The sequence below is a fragment of the Populus euphratica genome, unplaced genomic scaffold (genome assembly GCF_000495115.2).
Source record: "Populus euphratica unplaced genomic scaffold, PopEup_1.0 scaffold2369.1, whole genome shotgun sequence".
In the NCBI taxonomy this organism is placed as follows: Eukaryota; Viridiplantae; Streptophyta; class Magnoliopsida; order Malpighiales; family Salicaceae; genus Populus; species Populus euphratica.
In genome coordinates, this window is record NW_011502208.1 from 13,803 (window position 1) to 24,200 (window position 10,398).

General features: G+C 27.1%; 1 protein-coding gene across 1 annotated transcript; it reads right to left on the reverse strand.

Moving 5' to 3' along the window:
- Nucleotides 1-681: 681 nt before the first annotated feature.
- On the reverse strand, nucleotides 682-2,855 carry LOC105118962 ((+)-neomenthol dehydrogenase-like). Its single transcript, XM_011017023.1, has 6 exons — nucleotides 2,713-2,855; nucleotides 2,389-2,638; nucleotides 2,227-2,304; nucleotides 1,778-1,954; nucleotides 848-1,350; nucleotides 682-739 (listed from the first exon to the last, which is right to left on the reverse strand). Exons 1-5 carry the CDS (start codon nucleotides 2,742-2,744, stop codon nucleotides 970-972), a joined length of 918 nt encoding a protein of 305 aa, XP_011015325.1. The 5' UTR covers nucleotides 2,745-2,855; the 3' UTR covers nucleotides 682-739; nucleotides 848-969.
- Nucleotides 2,856-10,398: the final 7,543 nt, after the last annotated feature.

Genomic DNA, 10,398 nt, shown 5'->3' on the forward strand with positions numbered 1-10,398 from the left:
TAATTTTATTAAAAAAATATAATTAATCAAAAGTATTTTTATCAAAAGTATCACTGATGTCAGAATATTTATCATAAAAAAATTCATTTCTATCACTATTTTTATAAAAAAAATATATATTATAAGATTTACAGACAAATCACGTAAAAAACATTTTCTTGTTGGAATACTTCGACGAAACATGGTATATTCTTTTTCATCCCACAACTTTCCTCGTCATCTACTCCGCCATGTGGAAATTGTTGGGTTGGCCTAAGAAATTGATGGAACACATATTTATTATTATTTAAAAAAAATATATGTTTTTCATATGCTCAAATCCAAAATAGAATTTTGAAAACATGAATTGGACTGAAACTATGATCGTGGACCTTTTTATTGGGCCCATTTCCAGCACCCCGTGGACATACACTTAATGTTTATCAACATTACTGAACGCTCCTTTAGCCCATTCATTTGGCACATTCAGAAAAACAGTGACAAACAACACTACCTAAATATGTCTTAAAACAAATTATGGAGAAAAAATTATTGATTTTGATGTTTTAATAAACCCTTCAGAAAAAACTATAATGTAAGAAGTTGATAAGTTAAAGGTAAGCCTAAGCAAATTGGGTTTTAGATTTAAATCCATACACGACTTTGTGTTTGGCAAAGCTTAGGACTGGACTTGTACTTTGGTTTATTGTAAAATTATTTTTTAGCCAACTTGTTATAATATGAAGTTGAAATGCAACCTCCTACTGGAGGCTTACATGGTCGTTAACTTCAGGGCCCGTGGGATTAGTCGTGGTAAGCGCAAACTGGCTCAGACACCCACATTAATCTAAAAAAGTTGAAATGCAACCTCACACAGACAGTAACTCCAGTTTATCTTGCCTGGAAGGCTGCAAGTGAATACATCAAGCAGCAAAATTTCAATGTCTTGCTGTCACTTTGCACATCATTATTATAATGATTCATTTTCATTCAAAAGCATGGCAGCATTTGTTTCTGGTAAAAGAAACAGCCAGAAGGCCCTCCTTCAGGCAGCAATGCCAGCCTCACAGCATTTTCGGCTCCCTCGGACGCGGTGAAGATGCCTGTATTGGTAGTTATGTCAGTCTTGCAATAGCCAGGACAGAGACAGTTCACACAGAAACTGGGGTACTTCTTGGCCAGAATCCTTGTGTAGGCACTCATGGCAGCTTTAGAAACAATATAGGCAGGCAGATAAGTTGGCCAGCCTTTGGATTCCAGCAAATCTTCCTTAAAATCTTTAAGAAACTCGTTCACAACCTCATCTACTCTATCTTCATTGAGATTTTCAACATCATTCAGCAATCCTTTTGCCCATTCATTGTTTATGTTCTAAGCTGCATAACAGGGAAAAACTTGGGTTAGACTGCATGTAAATACAACTACGTGCTATAGTCTGTGCTAAATGAAACACAGATTCAAAGGATAGTAGATGCAAGATTATCCCTATAATGCTAATTCTTTGGAGCTAACACGGGAAACAAGTACTTTGCACTTAATTACCAGGCTCGGAAAGATACGACACAGAGATTATTAACAAGGAAAATTGTTTCTTCTAGGAAAATTATCCAGAAGGCAAGATAATTCATAATAAGAAGACATAGAAACGTTACTTCACATTTACCAGTCTTGAAGTCGAATTCATGTTTTCTCAAAAAGGGAGAAATAACTCGGCCAAATTCCAAAATATGAAACTACTAATTAATTCAATATGGATAAAAAAGTATCAAGATTTCATTCTTGAAAGACAGTCCTGTACCTTTAAAAGCCCCAGCTTTGAAGAGACATTTACGATCCTCGGTGAATCAGACAACTGTAGGAGGGGAGCTAGTGCTTCTACCATTCCTCTTGCACCATAGTAGTTTGTTTTCACACATTGTTCTGCCATCTCATAACTTTGAGTTCCAATTTCAGCCCACACTTGCTTTCCAGTTGGCTGCATTTACACAAAAGAATTTATACCCTTTTTAACGCTTCAAAAAAAAAAACATATCCACAACAACAATTGTAAGATCTACTTAATTTTCTATTCTAAATAACCTCAATATTCACAAAATGATGATTAAAAGCAACAATTAGTGTCAATGGCTGATTCCTGGTCTATCATGTAAATATAGCCAGCACAGGCATTGCCGTTTCGGAAGATCGATAGTGATTAGTTTATGACTTGTGTCCTCCTCTTGGAGTCATTTCAAAATCAAGACTTACGAAATCACCAGCTTGTTCAAAGGCTCTTTTAAAAGCGTCAACCTTTAGTGCAACTCCACTAATCCCAGCATTGTTCACCTGCACAAGGTTCCAAAAATTATGAGATAAACAAAAAAAAAATCAGATGATTACAATCCAAGAAATTCGTTACTTCATATATACCAAGATATCAAGTTTTCCAAATTTGGTTTTCACAAATTCTGCAAGCGACGCGATGCTATTGAGGTCAACCACGTCAAGTTGATGGAAAACCACAAGATCATCAGAGATACCAGAGTCTTTCAGCTTTTGAACAGCTTCAAGACCGATTTTCTCATCGATGGCTGTTAACACCACCAAAATCCCATTAGAAGCTAACTGCCTGCATATTTCATATCCAATCCCCTTTTCTGCTCCTGTCACAACTGCATGCCTGAGACACAGACACTTTAAAGAAGTCAGGATTTTCTTAACAAAAGAAGAAGAAAAAAGAAGCGTAACCTTCACCTCTTTGCGTGAATGGTGGACTCTTGAGCCATGGCTGATAATATGAAGATGGCTATGAGATGATTTTAAAAAGAACGCAGAACTTAATGACTCTTTTAACAGATTGTAAGAAGATTTAAATAGATTCTTACAGTCTGCACTTTCCCATGTGGCCGCGTGAATCAGATAATAACACATGATTTATTTTTTGTTATATTTAAAAAAAAAATATTATATTTTTTAAAAACCAATAATCACAATTAATTACATGTTACATTAAGCTACGTGGGAAAAACACTATAATATTATTTACAAAACAATATGGATTTTACATAGTTTTTTAAATAGTTTTTTTTATAATTTTTTATAAATTATTTTTATTAATTTTATTTTTTTAATATCAATCACCATATTAAAAAAGTACTATAACTTTATTCATAAAATACTGTGGATTATTATAATATTTTTATCATATGATTTTTATTTTTATTTTTTTTTTAAATTATCTTTGTTGATTTTATTTTTTTAATTTTGAGCTGGTTGGTATTTTAGCTTTGTAATTTTTTAAAAAAACATTATGAATTGCTATAATGTTCCCCCATATTATTTTTTTATTATGATTTTTTATAAAATTATCTTTGTCAATTTAATTTTTTAAATATTAAACTAGTTAAGAATTTAGCTTTGTAATTTTAAAAAACAAATATTATAGGTAGTTACAATGTTTTTCCACGTGGTTTTTTTTGTTTTTTTATTATGATCTTTTTCTAAAATTATCTTTGTTAGTTTTAATGAGAAAAACACTATAAGTTTCCTCATAAAACACTATGAATTGTTATAATATTTCTCCATATAGTTTTTTCTATTATATTTTTTTCAAAATTATTTTTTATTTTATTTTTTTAATATTATAATTACAACTAAATCATGTGAGGAAAGCACTGTAGTTTTCCTCGTAAAATATTGTGAATTGTTACAGTGTTTTCTCACGTGGATTTTTTTGTTTTTTAATTTTTTTTAATCAATTTTTTAAAAAATATTAAGCTGGTTGAGAATTACAATTACAATAAAGCTAAATCAAGTAAGGAAAACACTATAGCTTTCCTCACAAAACACAATATTTTCTCACATGATTTTTTTTGTTTTGCTTTTTTTGTTATAATTGTTTTTTAAATTATTTTTGTTGATTTAATTGGAGAAAACAATGTAGCTTTTCTCACAAAACACTATAAATTGTTATAATGTTTACCACATGGTTTTTTTTATTATATATTTTTTAAATCATCTTTATTGATTTTATTTTTAAAAAATTAATAATTATAGGTGATTACAAGTAAGGTTAAATCATGTGGGAAACGCATTGTAGCTTTCCTTACAAAACACTATGGATTGTTACATATTTTTCACATATAGTTTTTTTGTTTTTTATGATTTTTATTGAAATTATTTTTATCGATTTTATTTTTTAATATTGAGCATCATGGTAAAAACAGAGTAGCTTTCCTTACAAAATATTGTGGATTGGTATAGTGTTTCCCCTACAAGTTTTTTTTCATCGATTTTATTTTTTAATATTGAGCATCATGGAAAAAACAGATTAGCTTTCCTTACAAAATATTGTGGATTGGTATAGTGTTTCCCCTACAAGGTTTTTTTCAATTTTTTTTAAATTATCTTTGTTAATTTTATTTTTTTTAATATTAAACTGGTTGTGGTTTTAGCTTTGTAATTTTTTTAAAAACATCATAGATTGATGTAGTGTTTCCTTGCATGATTGTTTTATGATTTTTTCTAAAATTATCTTTCAATTTTATTTTTTTAATATTAAACTAGTTAAAAATTTAGTTTCATAATTGTTGTTTTTAAAATATTATGAATTGTTAATAAAAAATTAAATCATATAACAAAAAATTAAATTACATAAAAAAAATATTATAACTTTTCTCATAAAATACTATAAATTACTACAATTTATTTCATTTAGTCTCTAAATTTTTAATTTCCAACACAATTTTTTTTCTCTCGTCTACTGGACCTTCAATTTCTATAATTTATCTACTATTAATTGATAAGTATAAATTATTAAATATATTTGCTTTATCAGCTCGCGGCAGGCGAGTACCCCATCTAGTCTTTCCATAGCTCATGTACAATTGATCGCGTGTCCCATATATTCACCACTTACATCCCATCTAGTCTTTCCATAGCTCACGTACAATTGATGGCGTGTCCATGTATGCACCACTCACATGAACATCTTCAAAGGACAGCATGCATTATTGATTTTGCACGATTTTGGAGTTTTTTTTATTTTTTTTTAAATTAGCATTGCTTGGAAAAATAACAAAATAATGTAGTTTGAAATTTTGTTTTGGTAAAATAGCACGTGGTATAAATTTCAAGGAGAGAAGAGTCAAACTGAAAAAAATATTGACAAAATAAATTTAACAGCATAAAGTAAGATTAGACCACACGAGCTTTTCTTGATTTTGCATCCGTATGGGGGATTCACCAGTGACATAAGGACACCATGCTGAACCGTAGACGGTGCCAGGACATCATGCAAGGGGCCCATTACCTCATATAATGTTGTAAGTTCTTTCCAAGGCCAAATTACATATTTGTTATCTTTACTCTTTCCTATGATAATGCACGTCTCGGTGTAGAGAGTGTCTGGTGTTCTGATTAAAATATTATTTGTATAAATTTATTTTTTAATTTTTTAATATATTAAAAATAATTAAAAATAATATTGGCACAATAAAAAATGTTTAAATAACAAGGCACCGTTGGCCTTAATTACTACTGAAACTTGTTTAATTAATGTTTATTGAACAATGCTAACCTGCCCAAACAGTGTGGATATGCTAGAAAAAACATTAAAGAGGAACTGTCTATTTGTTGCGTGAAAAATCTCATGTAATAAATGCCCTATACGTCTAGAGGTATTTATTAACGAGATTGAAAGAAAAATCTTAGGTATTAAACTTGAACCGGTATGTTCACTTGAAAGTTAAATCGGTTTAAATTTATTAAAAAATTAATTGGTGTAATGATTCAGTCAAACCCAATCAATCCTATAATCAGAGACAAACCTAGTATATTTTTTTTTTCAAATAAATAATTTGAAATCCATTAATATATATATTTTATGTTCAAAAAAAATATTTTTTTAATGTAAAATTTAAAATCTATTAGTATATATACTATATGTTTCCAAGAAAAAAAATTATATTTTTTAACGTGGGATAAAAAAAATTGATTTAAATACTTTAATTTAAAAGCTTAATATAATATCTTTTTAATATAGGATAAAAAACTTTTTAAAATATTATTTTAAACTTTATTATTTACAATATACATAGCTTATACTTGTATGGATTTTTTCTTAATTTTTTCATATAAAATATTAAAACTTTATATTTTTTAATTTTTTCTGAGTTGACTCATAAAATCTATGACTCGCTCTTTTGGCCAGGTCAACCTCCAGATTAGGTTTAATAACTATAAGACAAATAGCTAGAAATGAAAAAGTTGTTAAGTTAGATAAAAATAATAAATATTATCAAAGGTATATTGAAAGTGAATAAAGCCTAGGTGCACTTACTTAAACTTCTTATGAAATATAGTATATGTGTGCTCAATACACAATGTCAAGTATACCATAACAATATAATGCAGTGGAGGTGCATGTTCAGATATAATTATTAGTATGTTAAGTTATCCATTCATACCAATATTATTATAGATGCACGCATTTTAAATTGTTATGTATTTGTTAAATAAAATTTCTAGTTAGATAAATCCAAAAACATCTTATAAATTATGGACTTGTGAAAAACCTAGTTTAAAACAAATATATGTTTAAGGTTGCCTAACAAGAGTAAAAATTTATAATCCACAAGAAAGGATATTGAATTTAAGAACAACTAGTAATTTCTTCATTGATTATATATATAAAAAATAATAATCTAAAAGGTATAAATTTTATTATCCTAGCTATAACACAAGAATTGTTGAAATTGAAAATACTAGGCTCATTGAGAATAATGAAGCTAGTAGGAGTGAAATATCGAGTGATGTGAAAGTTTAAAAAGTTAAAGTATAAGTTCTTTTACTCTTTACATCTTTTAAAAATATCACACGATAAATACATTATTAACAAAACTATGATAAATGAACCATAAAAGATAACATTAAATAGGTCTTAGGTACAAAGCAACTCTATATTTTAAATTATTTTGTTGTATATTTATAGGAGTTAGAGTTTAACTTAAGACTTTATTAAAATATTTGAAGATTGCAAAAGACTCAAATGGAAATGGGTATTTGAAATCAAATAAGACTTAAATCATAATATTGAACGATACAAGACAATATTTGTTGCTAAAAGATTTATTCAGAAAGATGGCATTTGCTGCAAAGAAATACTTTTTTCAGTTTTTGAAAAAGAATCACCTAGAATTATCATGGTTTTGGTATTTCATTATGACTTAAACTTACATCAAACGAATATAAAAACTATCTTTTAAACAAGAATTTAAAAAGAAAAAAAAAGTCTATATAAATCAATTAAAGGAAATTTCCGTTGAAGGAAAGTAGTTCATGGTATGTGAACTTAAGAAACAAATATACAAACTTAGATAAGTTTTCAAAAAATAGTATTTTAAGTTTAATAATACTATTATTTTATAGTTTAAAGGAAAGCACTATTAAACTGTGTATATATTTAAAAGTCATTATGAATAAATTTTTATTTTTTATTTTGTATATTGATGATATCTCGTGTATAATTAATAATTTTGGTTTATTATACAAGACTAAGAAATTTCTTTCTCATAACTCCAAGATGAAAAACATGTAAGAGGCAACTTATGTAACTAGGATAAAAATATTGTAAAAAAGATCATAAGATTTTTTAATATTATCTAAATAAAATGTATTAGTAAGGTTTTAGAGAGACTTAAAATGAATAAATGCTTAGCAAATTGCATTCCAATTCAAATAAATAAATAAATGTAGTCTTATATAATACTTAAATAAATGTAGTCTTATATAATACTTAAATAAATGTAGTCTTATATAATACTTAAATAAATGTAGTCTTATATAATACTTAAATAAATGTAGTCTTATATAATACTTAAGAATAAGAATGGATTGAGATATAAACAAATAGAAAGAATTCTACATGCTTTAATTATTGAGAGCTTCTTATATACTCGAACTTGTAGTAAGCCAAATGCTAGTTTTGTTGTTAGAAATTAGGCAAGTATAAAAGCAATCCAACTAGAAAGCTGCAAGGAAAGAATTGAGCAACTTGCAAGAAATAAAAAAAAATATTACATCCTCACTTATAGAAACTTTGTTCATCTTGAGATTGTTAAATATTTAAATTTTAATTTTATTAGATGTGTGGATACAAAAAAAATCTATATTATGATATTTCTTCCTTTTAGCTACAAGAATAATCTCATAAAAAAAATGTGAAAACGTTTATTATTGTTGTATCTAGAATGAAAGTTGAGTTCATGTCATGCCTTTTAAGGTTATAGTCCAAGTAAATTTGTTGTGAAGCTTCATTTCAAAACTTGGAGTAGTTGATAGTTATGTCAAGCAAATAAAAATTTATTGTGATAATTTTATAATTATCCCTTCTCTAAAAAGAAAAGTACTTAAAAAGTGTAAAATATATGAAATTAAAATACTTTATCATTAAAAAAACTAAAAAAAAAGTTTCAATTAAAAATATTAACATGATCTATTAACAAAAAGATTATCATCCAAATATTTATTGATTATGTTGAAAGAATAGGTATTATTGGACAATATTATTGATGTTAACTATGTCATGGGTTTATAATAATTATGTACTTAATACTCTAAGCTTATTTATGATATTTCTTACATTTCTTGTTTTATATTTGATATATAATTGAATTAGTATAATAGCATTACTTGATCATTTATATACTTCTCGCCTAGATGTTAAGTAAATATTAATATTACTTCTGAGATTAATCATACTATATGTAAACTGGTTTAAATATATATATTAATCTAAAAGTCTAATTAATGTAACTTTCGTTTGTATACAAAGAATCTGGATATTGGATTTTCGGTCATATTGTATCAGTTACTCGCGCTATACTGTGACTCGGATGAAATTTCTGTTGGCGCTAAAAAATACCCGGGCAGTTGTTTATTTAGCATGAAATATTTTTTATTAAGAATTTAAAATTTAATGTGTATTGAATGATATTATTTTTAAATACTGAGATAATATATATTAGATAATATTTTTTTTAAATATTTAAATGATGATATATTAAATTGGTTTGTATTAATCTTAGATAACCTATTAAATTCATGACATAAAATTTATAAAAAATAAATTAAAATAAAGTATAAAATTGATTTTCCAATCAACAAAATATTAAAAAACAAGTTAAAAAAAACATTCAATTAAAAAGAAAGGCAAGAAATAACCTGAGTAACTAGGATTAATCTTTCAAACATATAACCTAGATTATAAAAATAGATTAATCTCATAAAAATAAATTAAAAAAATATAAAATTTAATTTCTTATCATTCTAATGTTAAAAGATAAAATTAAAAAAAAATAAAAAATATCAAACCCGTAACCCAGGTTAGTCTGTCCTGAGTTATGAGGCTGGATAAATCTATAAAAAAAATAAAAAAAAACCAAAAAACTCAGTGTCCAACCAATTCAATATTAAAGAATAAATTTGAAAAAAAAAATAACAACAAATATAAAAAATGACTTAAATTAATTTAGACTGGACTCTCAAACTTATGATTTGATTTATGATACTAAAATAATCTTTCAAAAAGTAAAAAAAATAAAACTCAATTCTCAATAAACTTAATTTTTTTTAAAAAAAATAAACAACTTGAGACCATCTAAGTTATTATATTAAACAAATGGAAATAACTTAATATAAAAAACTAAAAAAAATATGAATTTTCATCACAACTCTCATATTTTCAATTTGTTGTCACATGTGGTTCCCCACTTTCACTTCCTATGGCTTTCCTCATGGATCTTCTGGTATGTTTTGTTCTTTTTAGCTTTCTTTGATTTTTTTATTTATTTATTATCATGATATTGGTTTTTAGCTGTTCAGTGTGAAATGGGCGTTTGGTTTATCAGTTTTTGGACCGAGTAGATTGTGTTTTTGAGTCTTTTGATTCTTAGTTCCTTACTGTCATGCATAATGGATATATTTTTGATTGGTATGGTGAAGGATTGGGATTTTTAGATTCTTGCATCTACAAGCTTTGAGATAGTTTTGGATTCGATGTGATTAATGTTGTGATCTTATTGAACTAAATTTTGTATTGAGACAGATTTAACGGAACGCGGTTCCTTATAGAGATGATGGATGAAGCTTTGTGGGTTTCATAATATTGTGCAATTTTCTTTCCCAGGATGACTGCTTTAGAGGATGAAGGAGTTAAACACTGTAATTTAATTGCCGTGCATGCTGGTTTAGAGAAAGGGAACAATGTAGATGAACAGCTAAGTTGATGGTTCGGTATTAATTTTTTATTTTATTTTATCTAAGAATTGCAAGGACTTTCATGTGCTGAAACTGTTAGCCCTAATCTGCCAGTTTCTCCAGCAACCTACTTTCTTTAGTGGGAAATGACTTGATGTTGATGGGTTTACACTTTCAGGAATC